At 46.3% G+C, this 22,810-nt stretch overlaps 1 protein-coding gene across 1 annotated transcript; it reads right to left on the bottom strand.

Annotated features, from left to right (window-relative positions):
* Window positions 1-211: 211 nt before the first annotated feature.
* On the bottom strand, window positions 212-6,488 carry LOC307055828 (uncharacterized protein C4orf54; the record flags this gene model as incomplete). Its single annotated transcript, XM_079708099.1, has 2 exons — window positions 6,430-6,488; window positions 212-5,603 (listed from the first exon to the last, which is right to left on the bottom strand). The coding sequence occupies exon 2, from the start codon at window positions 5,570-5,572 to the stop codon at window positions 212-214; it is 5,361 nt and encodes a 1,786-aa protein (XP_079564225.1). The 5' UTR covers window positions 5,573-5,603; window positions 6,430-6,488.
* Between the last annotated feature and the right edge of the window lie 16,322 nt (window positions 6,489-22,810).

Raw genomic sequence — 22,810 nt, 5'->3', positions numbered from 1 at the left:
GACTGAGGAGTGGGGAGAGAAGGAAGCTTGGCAAGAAGATTAGTTCTGTTCTTCCGAAATGCCCATGTCTAGAGACAGCCTCCGCTGCTCTAAGTCCGCCCCTTCACTCACACACAGAGAAATAGGACTGCTGTTAATCCCTTAAACCTGATTATCAGAGTGATGTCCACTCACCAGCAGCTGCGACCTTCTGCTTTCTGGTGACCGCTCATCATCTGTGTTCCACCACGAAGCTCATGGTGGTGCCGTCAAAGGAGGGGGGGGCGATGATCCGCGGCCCCAGGGGCTGCGAAGTGATGCTGATGACAGGCTTGCCATGCAGCTGGGCAAAGCCCTTGGCCCCCACGAGCTGGGATGTGGCCGCTGGGGCAGAGGAGGAGGAGGAGGTGGGAGACTGACCGGAGGCCATGAAGTAAGGGGCCTCGGTGAAAGATGCAGCTGCCTCTTTGCTGGGGGGCTCTGCTGCCACGGGGGAGAGCTCGGCGCCCCTTGGAGTGTGAGCAATTGGCGTGGGCTGCAGGGCGTTGGCGGGCAGCACCGTGGGCAGAAACCCGGGGTAGATCATGTAGGCGGGGCCGTAGGCCCCGGGACTCAGGGCCAAGGGAGGCCCGGGGAGGGACATGGGAGCCACAGCCTGCTGCTGGGAGGTCATGGGCACGTCCACATACTGCCCCGTCTCGGGGTCAAACAGTCTCCGGGTCATGGGCTGTACTGGTGTGTCCACCAGATAGTACTGGCCGGTTGTCACATCCAGGAGCATCTTGCGCTGGGTCTGCGGAGGCTGCGGCTGCTGGAAGGGGTCTGCGGGGACCGGAGCTGGGCCCACAGGTGCCGGGGCAGGCATGCCTGGTGGGGAGAAGCAGAGGACCTGGGGCTGGGCCCCCTGGAGGGTGAACGGCAGCAGCTGCTGGTGGTAGATCGCGGTTGGGGGATGCTCGGGGCTCTGTGGCCCTGCGGGGGCGGCTACCGTCCCCCGGGGGTCGTCAGGCTTGGTGCGCCAAGCTGGCCGGCTGGTTCCACTGACCTGAGAGCCTTTGGGGCTACTGGGGACCTGACTGCGGGCACTCAGCGGGGGCAAGCTGCAGAGAGTGGTGGCTGAGGAGGCTGGGGGCCCCGGGGGCCCCTCCCCCTCCGTCCCCGCCCCCGCCCCCGGCCTGCCTGCAAGCTCCCCAGCTGCAGAGCTCCCTTTAAGGGGGATGGTCAGGTAATTCTCACAGTCGCTATGGCTCTTTTCCAGATGGCCGCCATTTTTCCTGTTGGTCACCTCTTCGAGAGATGCCCGAGTGGCCGGAGAGATCTTGAGAGACCGGAGTCCCTGCGATTTGATGCCCTTTGCCCCCGAAGGGCTCTCTGGAGCGGGGCCTTGTGGGAACTTGCCAGCGACACCCCCAGTTTTCTGGGTGCTGCTGGCGCTCACTGTGACCACGTTCCGGTGGCTGGGGAGCGGGGGCAGGGGCTGGGTTCTGTCCACATCCTTGTGCACCGGGGGGATGTAGAGGGACCGGGGCCTCTCCCTGGCCAGGTTCTCAAAGGCGGCCGCGCGGGCGGACACACTCTCGGCGCTCGGGTTGGAGTTTCTCCGCTGCAGACGCTCTATGGGGCCCCCTCGCAGGACCACCCCTGCGCCTTTGTGCCCGGCGCCCCGCTCTTCCGCCCCACCCAGCCGTTTGGCCAACTTGTCGGGGTCCCGCTCAGCACCCCCGGCCCCTTCTTTCTCCTCACGGGCGATGAGCGACAGGACGTGGCTGTCGGTCATCAGGGGCAAGGGGTCGCTTTTCCGCTTCCACTCGTTCCTGTTGAAGCTGTACAGCTCTTCCATGGACCTCACGGCCGCCGTCAGCTTCTCCAGAGCATTGTGGGATGTCTTGGGGCCTTTTCCTTCCTCCTTGACCTCCTCCTCCTTGACCTTCTCTGGGGTCTTCTGAGCCTTGGAGACGATCTTGAGCACGGGCAGGTACGAGCCCTGCTCAGGCTTATTGGGGGCGATGGTGGCCACGGGCAGCCTGCCAGATGCCCTGTGAACCAAGACTGTCCCTTCTGGAGAGGAGGAGTTCAAGGCCCTGCTGCTTCCCTCTTTGCCCACGTTCTCCCTGGGCTCTCCGTCTGTGCTGTCTTCCCTCTGGTTCACCACGGCCTGGCACGTAATCACCATGGGGGACAGGGATCCCGATCCACCAGCTGCAGGAGCCAGCTGCCTGGGTTTGGGCCCGGTCAGCCCCTGCTCTGGGGTAACGCTGCCCTTGTCACTGCTGTCCCCTGACGCTTTGAGTAGTTTCCGGACATCTCTCACCTGGTGGAGGGGGCCTTGGGCCTTGGACTTGTCCCTGACATCTCTCACCTGGAACTGGGGCACTTTTTCCAGGCTGTCCCCCCGGAAGAGTTTCTGCTGTGCCCTGCTGTTGTCCTCAGTGGTCCTGAGGAGGTTCGAGGTGCTGCCACTGGCCAGTTTGGGTGTGAGCAACTTGGCAATGTTGAAGTCAGCGCTTGGCTGTTGCACGCTCCCCAGCCGGATCTTGATTTCGGGAGCCTTGGGCCTGATGGCTGCTGTGGAGGTGGCCTGGGCAGCAGGGTGCTTGGTGGCCTGCTTCCCCGGCTGCTTGTCCTTGGGTGTCTGCTGGATGTTGGGGACAAAGAGGCGAGACATGATGGTGGACTTACTGGCAGAGATCTCCCCGAGATCAGCCCTCCAGTCGCCCCCTTTGGGGAGTTTCAGCTTCCCAACGGGGGCCTTTTCTTCCTGCTTCTCAGCCTCTTTCTCCTTCCATGACCGGAAGGCACTGTTCTGACTGCGGAGGAAGATGCTCTTGACAGTGTCTGACGCACTCTTTTTAATTTCACACACCTCTACTGGGTGTCCATCAGCGAGATTACGGCCGGAGCCTGCATGGCTCTCCCGAGGGGCACTGGCTTTGAACACTGGGGATTTAGACCCAGCTACGGACCCCTCCCCACCTGCATCCGACACGCTGACCACCGTGTACTCAGAGCCGGCCTCCGAGTGGCGAGAACTCTGCCTCTGCAGGTCCCTCTCCCGCTGCTTCTCAGCCCCGGGGGGAGGGCCCTCCGTCTCCTTGGAGGTGCTGGAGAGGTTAGGGTGGGATGTGTCACTGACTTCTCCCCTCTCCATTTTGAACTCGTGTTCCCGCTGCATCTTCTTGGAGATGACGTTTTTGAGCAGACTGGAAGCAAACTTGGACTTCTTCTGGGGGCCGTCCGCTCGGGAGGCAAGCCTGCTGCCCTCGGAGGTCTCTGAGCCTTCATCCGTGTACACGGACCCGGGGCCCTTGCTGGGGCCCTTGGGGGCCCTGCAGGGCCCCGCGGCGGAGCTGGCTTTGCTCTCACTACGTACATTCAGAGGCTCGAGAAGGGTGACCACGCGGGAGCCCGACGGGACCTGCTTCTGGAAGCACAGAGGTGTCTCCACGTGTTTGATCTCCCCCTCGACTTTGCTGACGACGAACTCCAAGGCCTTGGTCTGGGACTTCTTGGACTGGATGTAGAGCTGGTCTGCGGTCGTCCTGGCCCCGCAGCCCTTCCTCAGACCCGCAGCCATAGAGGCGGCGCTGCTCCTGAGGAGACCCTGTTCCACCCTGGCTCCGACGCCTGCGCATTTCAAGTCCAGGAAGGCCGACCAACGCCCAAAGCCCACTTCGGAGAGCGAGGAGGACTCCCGGGAACTGATGTTCAGAGCCTCAAAGTAGGGGTAAGCGAGGCTCCGGAAGGCCCGGGAGGTCAGGTTACGCACCTCTTTGTCGGCGTCGTCCAGTTCGCTCACGGCACTGGAGGCCCCGCTGGAGGAGTCCACCAGCTCCTTCGCCCGGACGGCCCCGCACCGCGTTTGCAGGCGAGCAGGGACGGCGATGAATTTCTTTGCATGGTCCTGAGCCACGGCTGCAGCCGGGTCCTGCTTCAGTGAACTGGAATTGTGTTCAGCAGCTGTAGAGACGCGGAGGCTCATGTCGCCTTCATGCTTGGCAGCGTAAATAATGTTTTGCTTTGCACACACGTTGCTAGGCTCATTTATAGCCCGGGAAGTCGGTTTGATTGATAGGAGGATCTGGCCTGCTTCACTCCCGCAGCTGCTTGCGGCGGCTGAGGCTGCCTCCAGCGGCTGCGGCAAGGGCTCACACGGGGTGGCAGTGCCAGGCCCCGTGGCTGGGGGAGTGGGGTCGCTGTCCGAGGGGCCGCTGCCCACTTCCGTGCTGCTGGTGTCGCCACCGCTGCTGCCCGCGCTGGGGCGGGCGGGGTCACTGCCGGTGGGGCTGGGTGTCCGGGTGGCGCTGGTGCTGGGAGCGGTGCTGAGGTAGCAGCTGTTGTCATCGTCGTCTTCGCTCGGCGTGGTGACGTCCTCTGGGGTCTCGTCGCTGCCACCAAAGGAAGCATAGTCCACGAATGAGTAGATCACGTTGTTGTCCTCGAAATCCCAGCGGGAGGCCAGGCCCACGTCGAAATCCGTGTCCTGCTCGACCTCGCTCAGCTGGATCTCGTGGGTGGTGATGTAGTGAGCCTCCTGATTCTGGGGGGGGTCCCTGCGGCCCTGAGACTTGGCAATCATGTCTCTGCACTCGGTGCCACCTCCTCCTCCTGGTCTCTCCCCTTCGTCTCCTCCCTTGGGCTGGCGGCTCACTGCGTCCTCACCACTGTCGCTCTCAAAGTCTAAAGATGTGGAAGAGGTGGCCAGAGTCCCTGTGGATGTGGTGGTATCACCCGTCTTGGAAAGGCCCCCTTCTTCTGCTTTGTCCACCAGGGAGGAGGAGGAGGAAGGCGAGAGGTTGCTGCCCTCATCAGCGCCGGAGAGCTGGGATCCGGAGTCTTCCAAGGAGGCAGGGTCCTTCTGGGGGGCTGGAGCCTCGCACTCTTGGCTGCCGGGTTTGTCTTGGGGTTTCTCCTCGGGGCTTCTAGAGCCCCTCTGATCCCCCGGGCGCTGCTCCAGAGTAAGTCTCATGGTCCGGGGACTGTCCCTCTGGACTCCAGCTGAAGTGCGCATCTCCACATATTTCGCTTCTCCCTGCGCGGAGGCCGATGGCTTGAGAAGTGGCCGCAGCTGCTGCTTGAGCTCCTGGCGATCTTGAGCTCCGCTCACCCCCTCCCCGACCTCCTTCGGTCTGGCCTGCAGATTCAGCTCAGGAGGGGCGCCTTCCATTCTGAGCCCTCGCCTAGGTTTCAGCAACAGGAGAAGACAGTGGGGAGCACCGGGGCGGTCCCGGGCCCCTCCCTGGCCCTGGAGGGGCTGCAGAGTAGCCCGAAGCAGGGTCCCACGTGCCTGGATTGGCCCCAAGGCTGTAGTCACCACGGCCGCGGCTGCCACCACCTCCCGGTTCTTCAGCCCCTGTGGCGGGGCCCGGGCGAGGCGGAGGGAGGAAGGAAGGCTCCTGGATGGGGCGGCAGAGGTGGTCTGTGGCCAGGGGGCTGCGGCTCCGGCCGAGACCGTGGCCAGCTTCCCGTAGCTGAGCTGTTCTGTCCAGTTGTTTGCCTGGCACCATCGGCAGCTAGGAGTCTGAATGCCATCGGCCACGGAGGGAGCAGCATCTGTAGGCCGACCTCGGGACTCCCAGAAATGAAAGGGAAGCATGTGCTGTTTCTTGTGAAGCCTTGTTCCTTTCCTGGATGGGGTAAGAGTGGGTCACGTCATTCCAGAAATATTTTTAGTGTCTATTCCCTAGTCATACGGAAACCACACTTGAGGGTAGAGAGAAGAGGCTCTAAGATGAAGAGAGCGTGTTGGGGGTGGAGGAGGCATGTGGGTTCTAATTGAAATCAACCAAATGTCCCATGTAATCTGTTACAGGGATGTCTAGCCGGTAGGAAACTGTTCTTTACTGACTGTCATCTTTCACTCCCAAGTCTGATTAGATGGTTTTTTTCCCCCTTGTTCTTAAATAAAACCCAAATTCAGCATTGCATTTCAAATCAATTAAGGACAGCTCTGAAAGACTTCAAAATCTCCCTTGAACATATGGTAGCTTTACGTTTGTCTCAACATCTATGCATTTCCTTTCTCTTTCATCTCAAATCAATCAAGTTCTGGTAATAAAACGTTTCACAGGAATAAAACACTCTGTCCTTCCTTCCCCAAAGTCCTACTTGATGAAACAGAATCTGTTTGTTTAAAAATAGGAAGAAACCCTTCTAGCATCTTTACTGTGCACTCGAAGGGTACAGGGGCCATTTTTAAAGACTTAGAACTGAACACTTCAAATAAACTTTTAATTATAGTCACTAAAAAGGAGCACACGGGTTAAAAGGGACACGACTTCCAATCCCTACCACCTCAAACGAGTTCCTTAAACTTCTAAAACCGTGGCAAGACAATAAACCTCCACTTAAATATAGCTCGGGCTGCAGCCTCACGGGTCAGTTACACTGGCTGAATTCCAGACCTGCAGGGCACCAAGTCAAAAGGCACAGAAGAACAACGAATACACTTACCCTTCATGAGTACAGTGCGGCTTGGAGAGAGTTTCAGAGAGGAAATGTAACCCACTGGCATGCCCCGTGGCAACGAAGCCCAAATCCCAGTTCACTGGCTCTGAGATGCTTCCATTTCAAACAGTTCAGTAGTTGTGTAAGTGAATTTGCCAGGCAACCCAAATGGGGGTTCTGTACTGGCCATCCTCAGAGCAGATCCCTTGGGTGCTACCCGTGGAGAACCACGACTCTTGGTTTGGTGAGATCTGGCCCTCATCGTCTGCCAGGCCCAATTCCACCACTATACATAGTCTATGTGTCACTTATGCCGATTGAATAAAGCACTATTTTAAACATTCACATTTGTGGGGACCAAAAATAACACCATCAACCATCCCCTTCCAACATGAAGGCAACCCTCACACAGAAAAATGTTCCTTCCTTGGCATGGACGTGGGAGGAGGCATGGAGCGGGGGCCCCTAGCAACTGAAGCATCACCTTCTCATCCTTGGGATGTGGACGGCACAGCCCTGCCATTCTCCCCAGGACAACTCCCTTCTGCCCACATCACTGCCATTAAAAACATGACATAGGGAAGGCTGGCAAGATCAAGTATCACAATGTGGATATAAAGCCAGAGCACTAGATGAAGAGAGTAAAAGAGAAAAGGAAACAGAAAGAAACAGAGAGGAGGAGAGAGGAAGGGAACGAAATAACAAGAAGGAGAGAGAGAGAGAGGATTTGCTAAATTTGCAATCAACTGTTTTGATTATGGAGAACCGTGTGTAATGGCACAAAATCCTGGATTCTTAATGATAATAAAAATTTTAAATCATAATAATTACAATATGAGTTACAAAGTATTTACTATGAGTGAGAAGCCTTCTGAAGCACTTTTAAATGTCTGTATTCATTTATTTAATTCTCATTACAATTTGGCGAGTTAGGTACAATTATTGTAGTGATTTTACAGATGGGAAAGCTGAAACACAGAGTTGTTAAGAAATTGTGGAGCAGAATTCAAACCCGGGCTGTCTAGTTCCAGAGTTTGACCCTCAACCGTGAGGCTGCAGAGCCTTGCTGACTTCCACGCTCAAATACTCTCTAGGGCACCCAGATGCTCAATTAGACGGGAGCAATGCATCCTAGGCAATTGCACCTGCATGACCACAAATCAACCACATAACCGTTTCTCGTTTTGTTTTGTTTTGTTTATATCATCAACCTGTGTACACATTATGTATTCAGGGATTAAGGAACATGAGCGTATACATAAAATGAAATAAAATATAATCGGCTCTTCCAGGCAAGTAGAATGTTCTCAATGCCCCATTTTAATTTTGCTTTGAAGCCTTGGACGAGAAACCCTGAACACTTTCTCAAGCGCTGTGGGCCATGCACACTCCACAGCTGAATAGAAGATGGAGTTTCTGCCCATCAAGGCAATTATAGTCTAAGAAGAAATTTTTCCAGCACTTTCCATATGGCCCTGTCTGTCATGACAACTCAGCAGATTTTAGCAGTTTTGCCTTGCAGTTGGCAAAGTACAAAATTGGAAGGTCAGATGCCCTGGATGTAGGTTAAAGCATAATTGTTTAATGCCCTGAGTTCTGGAAACTTACTTCCAGAGTTTTGCTTCCTCCAGAGAGTGCACCCCTAGCCAAAGCCCCCCAACAAAGAGAGAGGGTTATCCTACAAGAGGTACTTACCTCCAAAATATCCGTGTGGCTCCTTTTCTCTTTTTTGTCTAAGTGAATGCCAGTGTAGGAAAAAATCTGTAGAAAAACCTTTTTTAGATAAGGTCAATTTCCGAAAAGTGGGGTTTAATTCAAACCACAAATTCTATTTAAAAATCAAAAAAGCAGAGAATTTGGAGTAAGACAGATTCTATTAAAAGATTTTTAAAAAAAGAAACTCATACATGGAAAAACAAAGACCAGTTGTAGGGTAAAGTAAAACAATTAAGAACACCAAACTTCTGCCCTCTGGCATTTTCAGAGCTCTGGATTGGTATATGTTACTATGCAATACTCTCAATTCTTTTGAAAAATATCTTTGTCATTCATTAGCCATAGAGCCTTTTATTTCCTAACATGACTACAGTCATCTTTTTTTTTTTGCAGATGAACTCAGTGGTTGCCTACCTGATCTCAGCTCTTGAGCAATTAATAGTGACTAATGCCACCAGCATTACCCCATGTTAAGCAAGCATACTTGCTAGACCAGGCAAGGTATACTCGGCAGACAGCTTTATATGGGAATTCCAAGAGCAACAAAAAGGAAATGACTCGTGTCATTATTTTTATCTCTGCAGAGAGAGTTTCTTAGCATTCCCTGAAAGTCTTGTGAAATGTATCATAGTAGGGAAAACTTTAACATGATTAAGGAAATGAAGAATGAAGGCCAGGTTATCCACCAACTGGTAAAAGGGTAGGGTTATGTTTCAGGTCTCTGACGTGGCATAGTATGATAGACAAACATCTCATTTGAAAGGAAGAATAGTTTATCAGAGGTAGACTGGAAGAGCAGAAATGAAGAGGTAGGTTTAAACTGTGGCTTAAACTAGGAGTTGGACAAAAGATTTTCCAAACAGAAACATTCTCAGGATTCTCTGGGGTGCAACAGGAGAGAGAAAGGGAGAGAGAGAGAGAGAGAGAGAGAGACTGATTACTTTAAATTTTGTGTAAGGCTTTCCATAAACACCTGCACGCCTATCCACGCACACTGATGTGAAGGAGGCTTTTCTTCAGGCCACTGCTTAATGCCCAGAGTGTAGCCAGCTGTTTCTCTTCCTGGCCCAGGTTGACACCTGTAAGAATTACATCTGAAGGAACGGCACCATTTTCGTTTCTTTGTTTGCTTGGTTTTTTGGCTGGTTGTGCCAGAGTGTCTATTACTTAGTTACTGATATAAATGTTTTACACACTTTAACTCTTTAAATCTTCTCAAAAACGCCATGCAAGAGCAATTATTATTCCCATTTTATGGATAAAAAATTGAGGGAAGACATGTAACCTGGATGACTTTTCACAGCTAGTAAGTGCTGGAACCCTCACTACCTGGCTCGGAGTGACTCAAGCCCACACTCAGTTGATGGTTGAGCTTTCAGTCCATGAGGTGGAGGTCACAGGCTCTTTCCCAGTGCTGGCCAGTTAGCTGTTCCGCAGCCTCCACCAGCTGCCTGCACATGGGAGATCTGGTCACCATGGAGACCAAGGAAACGGAGTGGCAGGATTAGTGTAAAACTATCCCTGTGAACAGAAAACAGCATGTCCCGTGAGGATGAATAAGTAGCGCTATCTTCTTGTGCAAAGAAGAGCACGTTATCGTAGAAGTGTGCCATGCACATTGGAGATGCAACCTCTTAGCTATGCCCTTAAAACTTGGAAGGACAAGAAGGAACAGTTCACCACCAGAAATAAAATGTTCGCAGACACAGGGCACGCAGAGGGCAGAGGAGGTGCGAGAAGTCCTTTACTTTTCTCCTTGAGTCAGGATGTGTATTGGGTGCTGGTCCTCTCTGGTCCCTCCCAGCCCACCACCTGTCTCAGTGGTCTCCTGCACATTTGCCCTCCCTTTCCCCAGACCCATGCCCATTTTTCTTCCTCTTGGCTCCTGACAATACTTTCCATCTCGTTCTCTCTTGAGGGAGTAGTGGAGTTTCGGGTGTTTCAGATTTTACTGGATAAAGAAAAATTATCCCTTCCAACCTCAAAGTGAAACTTGGACAGGACAAATAAGTCTTCTTCTATGGAATACAGACCACTTTGAAGAGCCTAACTCTAAATGTTTGTCCATCTCACCCAAGGCTGTCTGTTATCCTAGCCTGTAGGAGGCAGGAGCCTGAGAGGGCTGTTGCTAAGGTTGCCTCCTTGGTCTGGGAGAGCAGGTCAGGGAAGGTGCCTTCTTAGGGTTTCACAAGTTACTGTAAATTTTTTCTGGTTGGTGTTGAAACAGAATTTAAAGCATCAGTCAACTCAGCTGTCTGTCTACAGAGTAACATCAATGGCTTATTTCTGAGACTTTAGAAAGGATTTTTTTTTTTGCCTTTTAATTCTTGATATTGCATTTTGGGGGCTAAAATCATGTTTCTGTTTTGTGTTACTCTGGAAAATATTTCTTCTCCCCACATTTCTGATTTCAGACTGCAGCAGTTTCAAACCGGAGCCTTTAAAGATATACTCAGTATTTTATTTTTCAGCTTTCTATTTTCTATGAATATTTGGAATCATTATGAAAATTAATAGCTCATTTCTTCCCTTGCTTCAAATCTCACATTTAAATCTGCTCAAAATTCAAGTACTGAGATGCAAATTAAGCAACTTTTTAGAAAACAATCTGACAGTTCTATCTATCATACATAATAAGACCATTAGGGTTTAATGACATATGTACAGGAGAGTTTATTTCAATGTGTTGTGATAGCAAAAATAAATTGGAAACCATGAGAATATCAACCAGTAGAGGACGGTTGATTGATTACAGAGCATGCACGTTATAGCTCATTGTGCAAACGTCCATTCTTGAGACACTAAATGAAGAGAAACATATGTTCCAATCTTGGAAGAATTTCCATGAAAAGAAAATTACAGAATAAAAATGTGTTAGTGGCCGGAGGAAGATGGCGGAAGAGTAAGACGCGGAGATCACCTTCCTCCCCACAGATACATCAGAAATTCATCTACACGTGGAACAACTCCAACAGAACACCTACTGAACGCTGACAGAAGACCTCAGACCCCCCAAAAGGCAAGAAACTCCCCACATACCTGGGTAGGGCAAAAGAAAAAAAGAATAAACAGAGACAATAGGATATGGACGGGACCTGCACCAGTGGGAGGGAGCCGTGAAGGAGGGAAGGTTTCTACACACTACAAGCCCCTTCGAGGGCGGAGACTGCAGGTGGCGGAGGGGGAAAGCTTCGGAGTAGCGGAGGAGAGCACGGCAACAGGGGTGTGGAGGGCAAAGCAGAGAGATTTTGGCACAGAGGATCGGTGCCCTCAGGCACACACCAGCCCGAGAGGCTTGTCTGCTCGGCCGCCAGGGCGGGCGGGGCTGGGAGCTGAGGCTCGGGTATCGGCTTTCAGTCGGAGCGCAGGGAGAGGACTGGGGCTGGCGGCAGGAAGAGACCCTGAAGGGGTTGGTGCTGGCCCGGAGGGAGTCCGGGGAAAGGGTCTGGAGCTACCGGAGAGGCAAGGGACTTTTTTCCCTTTTGTTGCCTGGTGCGCGAGGAGAGGGCATTCCCCTCCCTCTCCTCTGCCTGAGTGAGCCAGAGCCCCCGAATCAGCGGCTCCTTTAAACCCGTCCTGTCTGAGCGAAGAACGGACGCCCTCCGGCGACCTACGCGCAGAGGCGGGGCCAGGTCCAAGGCTGAGACCCGGGAGCTGTGAGAGCAGAGACAGGGAAATCTCTCTGTGCAGCCTCGGAGGCAGTGGATTAAAGCTCCACGGTCCATTTGATGTGCCCTGCGTCTGTGGAGTGCATGAATGGACAGCGAATCATCCCAAATTGAGGAAGTGGACCTTGAGGACAAGATTTAAGACTTTCCCCCCCCTTTTTTTCCTCTTTTTACAACGAATTATCTCAAATTAAGGAGGTGGACTTAGCAAGATTTCAGACTTTTCGCCCTTTTCCTCTTTTTACAACGAATTATCCCAAATCGAGGAGGTGGACTTGGAGAGCAAGATTTTTGATTTTTCCCCCTGCTCTCTTTTTGTGAATGTGTATGTGTAATCTTCTGTGTAAGATTCTCTCTGTATAGCTTTGCTTCCACCATATGTCCCAGGGTTCTTTCGGTCCGTGTTTTTTTTCAATAATTACTTTTTAATTTTAATAACACTACTATATTTCATACTTTATTCTATTTTACTTTACCTGCTCTTTCTTATTTTCCTCCCTTCCCTTCCTCCCTCCCTCCCTCCGCTCCTCCTTTCCTTCTTTCTTTTTCTTTCCTCCATCCCTCCCTCCCTCCCACCCTTCTTCTTTCCACTTTCTTTTTCTTTCCTTCCTCCCTCCCTCCCTCCTGTCTTTCTTTCTTTCTTTCCTTCCTCCCTCCCTCCCTCTCTTCTTCCATTCACTCTTCCTTTTGCTTTCATTCCTCCCTCCCTCCTTCCTTTCTTTCCTTTCTTTCCATCCTTCCTCCCTCCCTTTCTTTCTTTCTTCCTTCCTTCCTTCCTTACTTCCCTTCTTCCTTTCTTTCAATCTCTCTTTCTTTCTTCTACTAATTATTTCTTTCTACTTTTTCTCACTGTTATTGTGAGCCGGGTGGATGAAAGGCTCTTGGTGCTGCAGCCAGGAGTTAGTGCTGTGCCTCTGAAGTGGGAGAGCCAACTTCAGGACACGGGTCCACAAGAGACCTCCCAGCTCCACATAATATCAAGCAGCGAAAATCTCCCAGGGATCTCCATCTCAACACCAGCACCCAGCTTCAGTCAACGACCAGCAAGCTACAGTGCTGGTCACCCTATGCCAAGCAACTAGCAAGGCAGGAACACAACCCCACCCATTAGCAGAGAGGATACCTAAAAACATAATAAGGCCACAGGCACCCCAAAACACACCACGAGACGTGGACCTGTCCACCAGAAAGACAAGATCGAGCTTCAACCACCAGAACACAGGCATTAGTCCCCCCCACCAGGAAGCCTACACAACCTACTGAAACAACCTTAGCCACGGGGGACAGACACCAAAAACAACGGGAACTACGAATCTGCAGCCTGCAAAAAGGAGACCCCAAACACAGTAACATAAGCAAAATGAGAAAGCAGAAAAACACACAGCAGGTGAAGGAGCAAGATAAAAACCTACCAGACCTAACAAATGAAGAGGTAATAGGCAGTCTACCTGAAAAAGAATTCAGAATAATGATAGTAAAGCTGATCCAAGATTCTATTTCCCGGATCCAAAATCTTGGAAATAGAATAGACAATATGCAAGAAACAGTTAACAAGGACCTAGAAGAACTAAAGATGAATCAAGCATCGATTAAAAACACAATAAATGAAATGAAAAATACTCTAGATGGGATCAATAGCAGAATAACTGAGGCAGAAGAACGGATAAGTGAGGTGGAAGATAAAATAGTGGAAATAACTGATGCAGAGAAAAATAAAGAAAAAAGAATGAAAAGAACAGAGGACAGTCTCAGAGACCTCTGGGACAACATTAAACGCACCAACATTCGAATTATAGGGGTTCCAGAAGAAGAAGAGAAAAAGAAAGGGACTGAGAAAATATTTGAAGAGATTATAGTTGAAAACTTCCCTAATATGGGAAAGGAAATAGTTAATCAAGTCCAGGAGGCACAGAGAGTCCCATACAGAATAAATCCAAGGAGAAATACTCCAAGACACATATTAATCAAACTGTCAAAAATTAAACACAAAGAAATCATATTAAAAGCAGCAAGGGAAAAACAACAAATAACACACAAGGGAATCCCCATCAGGTTAACAGCTGATCTCTCAGCAGAAACTCTACAAGCCAGAAGGGAGTGGCAGGACATAATTAAAGTGATGAAGGAGAGAAACCTGCAACCAAGATTACTCTACCCAGCAAGGATCTCATTCAGATTTGATGGAGAAATTAAAACGTTTACAGACAAGCAAAAGCTGAGAGAGTTCAGCACCACCAAACCAGCTTTACAACAAATGCTAAAGGAACTTCTCTAGGCAAGAAACACAACAGAAGGACTATACCTACAATAACGAACCCAAAGCCATTAAGGAAATGGGAATAGGAACATACATATCAATAATTACCTTAAATGTAAATGGACTAAATGCTCCCACCAAAAGACACAGAGTGGCTGAATGGATACAAAAACAAGACCCATATATATGCTGTCTACAAGAGACCCACTTCAGACCTAGAGACACATACAGATTGAAAGTAAGGGGATGGAAAAAGATATTCCATGCAAATGGAAATCAAAAGAAAGCTGGAGTAGCAATTCTTATATCAGACAAAATAGACTTTAAAATAAAGACTATTAGAAGAGACAAAGAAGGACACTACATAACGATAAAGGGATCGATCCAAGAAGAAGATATAACAATTGTAAATATTTATGCACCCAACATAGGAGCACCTCAATACATAAGGCAAATACTAACAGCCATAAAAGGGGAAATCGACAGTAACACAATCATAGTAGGGGACTTTAACACCCCACTTTCACCAATGGACAGATCATCCAAAATGAAAATAAATAAGGAAACACAAGCTTTAAATGATACATTAAACAAGATGGACTTAATTGATATTTATAGGACATTCCACCCAAAAACAATAGAATACACATTTTTCTCAAGTGCTCATGGAACATTCTCCAGGATAGATCATATCTTGGGTCACAAATCAAGCCTTGGTAAATTTAAGGAAATTGAAATTGTATCAAGTATCTTTTCCGACCACAATGCTATGAGACTAGACATCAATTACAGGAAAAGATCTGTAAAAAATACAAACACATGGAGGCTAAACTATACACTACTCAATAATGAAGTGATCACTGAAGAAATCAAAGAGGAAATTAAGAAATACTTAGAAACAAATGACAATGGAGACACGACGACCCAAAACCTATGGGACGCAGCAAAAGCAGTTCTAAGGGGGAAGTTTATAGCAATACAATCCCACCTTAAGAAACAGGAAACATTTCGAGTAAACAACCTGACCCTGCACCTAAAGCAATTAGAGAAAGAAGAACAAAAAACCCCCAAAGTTAGCAGAAGGAAAGAAATCATAAAGATCAGATCAGAAATAAATGAAAAAGAAATGAAGGAAACGATAGCAAAGATCAACCAAACTAAAAGCTGGTTCTTTGAGAAGATAAACAAAATTGACAAACCATTAGCCAGACTCATCAAGAAAAGAAGGGAGAAGACTCAAATCAGTAGAATTAGAAATGAAAAAGGAGAAGTAACAACTGACACTGCAGAAATACAAAAGATCATGAGAGATTACTATAAGCAACTCTATGCCAATAAAATGGACAACCTGGAAGAAATGGACAAATTCTTAGAAATGCACAACCTACCAAGACTGACTCAGGAAGAAATAGAAAATATGAATAGACCAATCACAAGCACTGAAATTGAAACTGTGATTAAAAATCTTCCATCAAACAAAAGCCCAGGACCAGATGGCTTCACAGGCGAATTCTATCAAACATTTAGAGAAGAGCTAACACCCATCCTTCTCAAACTCTTCCAAACAATATCAGAGGAAGGAACACTCCCAAACTCATTCTACAAGGCCACCATCACCTTGATACCAAAACCAGGCAAGGATGTCACAAAGAAAGAAAACTACAGGCCAATATCACTGATGAACATAGATGCAAAAATCCTCAACAAAATACTAGCAAACAGAATCCAACAGCACATTAAAAGGATCATACACCATGATCAAGTGGGGTTTATTCCAGGAATGCAAGGATTCTTCAATATACGCAAATCAATCAATGTGATACACCATATTAACAAGTTGAAGGAGAAAAACCATATGATCATCTCAATAGATGCAGAGAAAGCTTTCGACAAAATTCAACACCCATTTATGATAAAAACCCTGCAGAAAGTAGGCATAGAGGGAACTTTCCTCAACATAATAAAGGCCATATATGACAAACCCACAGCCAACATTGTCCTCAATGGTGAAAAACTGAAACCATTTCCACTAAGATCAGGAACAAGACAAGGCTGCCCACTCTCACCACTCTTATTCAACATAGTTTTGGAAGTTTTAGCCACAGCAATCAGAGAAGAAAAGGAAATAAAAGGAATCCAAATTGCAAAAGAAGAAGTAAAGCTGTCACTGTTTGCAGATGACATGATACTATACATAGAGAATCCTAAAGATGCTACCGAAAAACTACTAGAGCTAATCAATGAATTTGGTAAAGTAGCAGGATACAAAATTAATGCACAGAAATCTCTGGCATTCCTGTACACTAATGATGAAAAATCTGAAAATGAAATCAAGAAAACACTCCCATTTACCATTGCAACAAAAAGAATAAAATATCTAGGAATAAACCTACCTAAGGAGACAAAAGACCTGTATGCAGAAAATTATAAGACACTGATGAAAGAAATTAAAGATGATATAAATAGATGGAGAGATATACCATGCTCCTGGATTGGAAGAATCAATATTGTGAAAATGACTCTACTACCCAAAGCAATCTACAGATTCAATGCAATCCCTATCAAACTACCACTGGCATTTTTCACAGAACTAGAACAAAAAATTTCAAAATTTGTTTGGAAAAACAAAAGACCCCGAATAGCCAAAGCAATCTTGAGAACGAAAAACGGAGCTGGAGGAATCAGGCTGCCTGACTTCAGACTATACTACAAAGCTACAGTAATTAAGACAGTGTGGTACTGGCATAAAAACAGAAAGATAGATCAGTGGATCAGGATAGAAAGCCCAGAGATAAACCCACGCACATATGGCCAACTTATCTTTGATAAAGGAGGCAGGAATGTACAGTGGAGAAAGGACAGCCTCTTCAATAAGTGGTGCTGGGAAAACTGGACAGGGACATGTAAAAGTATGAGATTAGATCATTCCCTAACACCATACACAAAAATAAGCTCAAAATGGATTAAAGACCTAAATGTAAGGCCAGAAACTATCAAACTCTTAGAGGAAAACATAAGTAGAACACTCTATGACATAAATCACAGCAAGATCCTTTTGGACCCACCTCCTAGAGAAATGGAAATAAAAACAAAGATAAACAAATGGGACCTAATGAAACTTCAAAGCTTTTGCACAGCAAAGGAAACCATAAACAAGACCAAAAGACAACCCTCAGAATGGGAGAAAATATTTGCAAATGAAGCAACTAACAAAGGATTAATCTCCAAAATTTATAAACAGCTCATGCAGCTCAATAGCAAAAAAACAAACAACCCAATCCAAAAATGGGCAGAAGACTTAAATAGGCATTTCTCCAAAGAAGATATACAGACTGCCAACAAACACATGAAAGAATGCTCAACATCATTAATCATTAGAGAAATGCAAATCAAAACTACAATGAGATATCATCTCACACCAGTCAGAATGGCCATCATCAAGAAATCTAGAAACAATAAATGCTGGAGAGGGTGTGGAGAAAAGGGAACACTCTTGCACTGCTGGTGGGAATGTGAATTGGTACAGCCACTATGGAGAACAGTATGGAGGTTCCTTAAAAAACTAAAAATAGAACTACCATATGACCCAGCAATCCCACTACTAGGCATATACCCTGAGAAAACCATAATTCAAAAAGAGACATGTACCAAAATGTTCATTGCAGCTCTATTCACAATAGCCCGGAGCTGGAAACAACCTAAGTGTCCGTCATCGGATTAATGGATAAAGAAGATGTGGCACATATATACAATGGAATATTACTCAGCCATAAAAAGAAACGAAACTGAGCTATTTGTAATGAGGTGGATAGACCTAGAGTCTGTCATACAGAGTGAAGTAAGTCAGAAAGAGAAAGACAAATACCGTATGCTAACACATATATATGGAATTTAAAAAAAAAAATGTCATGAAGAACCTAGTGGTAAAACGGGAATAAAGACACAGACCTACTTGAGAATGGACTTGAGGATATGGGGAAGGGGAAGGGTAAGCTGTGACAAAGGGAAAGAGAGGCATGGACATATATACACTACCAAACGTAAGGTAGATAGATAGTGGGAAGCAGCCGCAGAGCACAGGGAGATCAGCTCGGTGCTTTGTGACCGCCTGGAGGGGTGGGATGGGGAGGGTGGGAGGGAGGGAGATGCATGAGGGAGGGGATGTGGGAACAGATGTATATGTATGACTGATTCACTTTGTTATAAAGCAGAAACTAATAAAAAAAAATATTTAAAGACAAAAAAAAAATGTGTTAGTATGATTCTACTTTAAAAACAATAATAAAACTTAGTGAACATTAGTGAACTTAGTGAAAAACTTAGTGAAAAACACCAAACTGACACTGTTTTTGTATATGTAGGAAGGTAAGATTGAACAATTATTATTAAATTTTCCTTTATGCAGCTCAGTGTTGTTTGAACTGTTACAACAAACAAGTTTTTCTTTTATAATAAAAAAAATTTATTTTGGAAAAATTTCACTTCTCTGTAAACTTTCCTTAAGTTAAGCCAATGCAGCTTAGAGTGGAAACAAAGACAACTCACTGCAGAAGACCAAAGAAACTTTTTAAGTTTACTTTCTTATTTCATTAATGTAGGAAATGAAGTTCAGAGACTGTAAGTGACCTGCCCAAGGTCACACAGCGGCAATGAATAGTAGAGGAGGAGTAGAATCCACTTCTCCTGACTCCAAATTCAGTGCTAGTTCCTGTGTTGCTCAAACTTAGTCATTGAAGTGACCAAAGGGAATAGGAGATCAAATTTCATTCTCAAAAAATTGGGGTATGATCCCTAAAAAAGCAAATAATTTTATTGTGGAGTTATGTTTTACCTTAAAAACTAATGTCGATTAAATAAACAAACTATTGCCACATGCAGCAATATAAATGAATCTCACAAATGTAATGTTAGGAAGAAGCCAGCTGCAAAGAGAACATACTAAATGATTCTATTTATATAAAAATCTGAAACAGGACAAACGAATCACTGGTGTTGGAAGTCTATCAGGATGGTGGTGACCTTTGCGGGTAGGGTCAGAGAAGGGCCAGTGGGGCCTCTGGAGTGCTGTAAGTTCTATTTCTCCATCCGGTGCTGTTACATGGATGTGTTTACTTTGTGAAAGTATATTGAGCTATATGCTTATGATTGTTCACTTTTCTGTACACACATTACACAACATGTTCATTAAAATATTAATGTGATGTTTACAACCGTAATATACCCATATCTAATTTCATATATTTTTTTCAAATCTTGAAATAAAGTTGATAGTTTGTTAAAATGTGCAGTATTTGTCACTTCACCTTCCCCTTGGCAAACTCCAGGCTGTCTCCAGATGCACCAGTACCGCTGGTATTGATGAGAAGCGAGGAGTCATGGCCATCCTTGGCTGCAGCAGAAGTCAGGATATTTGGGGCCGATCAACAGTGTTCCAGAGCTTGGGCACTGGAGTTACACTGCCTGAGTCTGAATAATGACTCCACCTCTCTTAGCCGTACAACTGAGAACAAGTAATTTAACTTCCCTTTACCCCAATAGGGTACATGTCAATAGAGCTGTGAGGATTAAAACTGGATAATCCACTTAAAGCACTTAGTACAGGGCCTGGCCCATAGTAGGCATGGAATAAATGTTAATTATTGCTAACTCTTGTTATGCTGTGTGGAAATTTTAACCCTTCTCTACCTACATGTGTATCTCCCATCTCCACCTCCCAACCAGAATAACACATGTTGCTTTATACGTATCAAATGTTCAATATTTTTTAAGTGAATTGAATCCAATTCTTCCCCATGGTCTATAGGAGAAAGTCCAGTCTCCTACGTTTTCATTTAAGGTTGTCCCTTATTTCATCCCCATCTATTTTCCAGCTTCAGTTTCTTCACTCTTCCATATTAATCCCCCGTCCCAATCATGCAAGTCTAAAACAATTGTCAGGCATGCCTTGCACTTTTGTATCTCAGAATGTTTCAGTGCTTATGTCTTGCACTGTCCCCACGTCCCATAATATCCTTCCTCCTTCTCTGTACCTTCTATAATTTAACCAGGGCTTCCCTGGTGGCACAGTAGTTGAGAGTCCGCCTGCCGATGCAGGGGACACGGGTTCGTGCCCCGGTCTGGGAAGATCCCACATGCCGTGGAGCGGCTGGGCCCGTGAGCCATGGCCACTGAGCCTGTGCATCCGGAGCCTGTGCTCCACAACGGGAGAGGCCACAACAGTGAGAGGCCCGCGTACTGCAAAAAAAAAAAAAAAAAAAAAAAAAAAAAAAAAATATATATATATATATATATATATATATATATATATATATATATAAAATTTAACCAATCTTTTAAAACCAAGATTAAATTGATCTCCTATAGCAATGCTTCTAATCTTTTTTGACTTACGAAACCCTTTGAGAATTTGACAATTTCAATTTGACAATTCTCTTTCTTAGAAAAAATATGTACACACATATAAACCACCCGGTTCTGGAGGTCTCACAATCCCTCTGAGCTCTGGTCCAGTCCCCCACTTGTGGTCCTTAGACTACTAGCACCATTATAAAGTGACTCTTATTCTCAATGCCCATAGTAATCCCTCTCTGGACTAATACATTGTCCCTTCTTTTGACATTTATTTTCACGTACCCAGGATGTCATTTTCTTGAGGATAAAGGCTTTGTCTCACACATCTGTTTGCCCACAATGACTAGGCAGTATGCCTTGAACATAGCGGGTCCGGAGTAAAAATGTGTTGACTAACCGTTCACTTATCATCTGTCTTCTCTCCTCAGGTGATCTCATCCTGGCCCATGGTTTTAAATGCTTTACGTTTGCTGGTGCCTGCCAATATTATGCCTTCAGCCTAGCGTTGTTCCTCAATTCCAGATTCTTATACCCCGTAGGCTACTTGACGTTTTCACGTGAATGTCCAATAGGCATCGCAGATATAACATGTCAAGAAGGGAACTCGTCGTTGTTCGCACCACCCTTCCCCTTCCCCAGACAATCTTATTTCTATCCCAGGCCTTTCCATCTCAACAGTGGTACTTCCATCAGTAGAGAAGCTGGTCCTCCCTTTTCCTCTGCTCATCCCCATCCCATTCTGTGGTAAAATCGTCTTAAATCAATCTCCAAAATATATGCCAAAGCCATTCCCTACCCTCCATCTCCAGAGCTGCCACCATGGCCCAAGCCCTCACAGTTCTCACATGGCCCCCAAACTGCTCTCCCTCTTTTCCCCTCAAATTCTTTCTTCATCTGCTAAAATGATTTTTTACAAATACAAAGGAGTGCTGCCACTCCCTCTCTTAAAACCCTTTCCATTGCTCTTAGAATAAAGTCCAAACCGCGCACAACCTGGCTCCCACCTGTGTTTCCAGGGTGGGCTCCCTCAGTGGTCCTCCAGAAGCCAACCCTTCCCTGCCTTGGGCTATCAATCTGTCTGAAAAACCCTTCTTCTTTCCCCCTGGCTCTTGAATACCTGGCTTCTCCTTATCCTTCATATTTTGGCTTAATCTTCATTTCCTCATGAGATCTTCCCTGACCATCCTATTTAAAGTGGGTCTCAGAATGACCGTGTATCTCATCACTCTGTATATTCCATTCCATTCCATTCCAATCCAATTACCTTAATAAAATGTAGGTCTTTATTTACTGCCCATCTTTTCCAGCAGAATTTAAACTCTCTGTAGGCAGGGGACATGTCTGACTTGTATATTACTTCAATCCCAACATCTAGGAAAATATAAGCTCCTCAGGGAAGAGAATTTCTTTTTCTTTTCTTTTCTTTTTCTTTCTTTCTCCCGTCCCTTCCGCCCTTCCTCCATCTCTCCCTCCCTCCCTTCTTTCCTTTCTTTTTCTTTTCTTTTCTTTTTTGCTTCTTTTGTTCTCTGATATTGTCCCCAGTACCTAAAAAGTGTCGTGCCACTAGTAGGCACACAACGAACTTTTGTTGCCTGCGGAATGAAGAGTAAGGACTCAGTAAATGCTGTTTTGTCTACTTTATTGAATCAATCGGTCCATCAATAGTTTAATTATTACTTTTGGATAACTGGAGAAAAGCTAACAACATTATTTAGGGAAAATCCTCCTTAAATAACTAGCTACAAATGATTTCTAACTAACATATCAGAGCACTGTGATCTCTGGGAATTATTAACACATTGTTTATAAACGGTTTCATCCAAAGTCCTTAGAAACACTTAGTACTCAAAAGTTAGCAAACGATTCCCTCATTATCTTGTTTACCTTAAAAATTTGCTCAGTAAAAAACTGTTTTAAATAAAGCAAACATAACGTTCTAAATACACTGTTATCAAATAATACATATTCAGAATGAATAAATCCTAAAATAATGACTTTTGTATATAATTCAACTCAACAGTTGATGAGGTAAATTCAGAAGAGGCCTCTTTGGAGCATGCCATAGCACTTCATCAAACCAGTCACTGCATCCAACAAAATTCTCTGCTGTCTGTACATCGGCCAATTATATCAAGTAGGAGCTTCCTGGGTCAAAAGAGATCTCTGAATACATAGTCTTTAAAAGATCAGGGGTCATTCATCAAGAACGACTGTTTCCTTTAAGCTCCAAAAGCTGACCATTTTCTGCCAGCAGCCACGGGTGATGAAGGATGCAAGGAGATCTAACTTTCACTGCTGAGCATCTAGGCTTAGTGGGATTACAAAGGAAGGAGAAATCAGCCAGATACATTTCAGGCCCACAGACCCTTCTTATATTTATAACAACATGTTTTCC

The sequence above is a fragment of the Hyperoodon ampullatus genome (assembly GCF_949752795.1).
Source record: "Hyperoodon ampullatus genome assembly, chromosome: 1".
Classification (NCBI taxonomy): domain Eukaryota; kingdom Metazoa; phylum Chordata; class Mammalia; order Artiodactyla; family Ziphiidae; genus Hyperoodon; species Hyperoodon ampullatus.
This window is presented reverse-complemented; position numbering and strand designations above follow the sequence as displayed.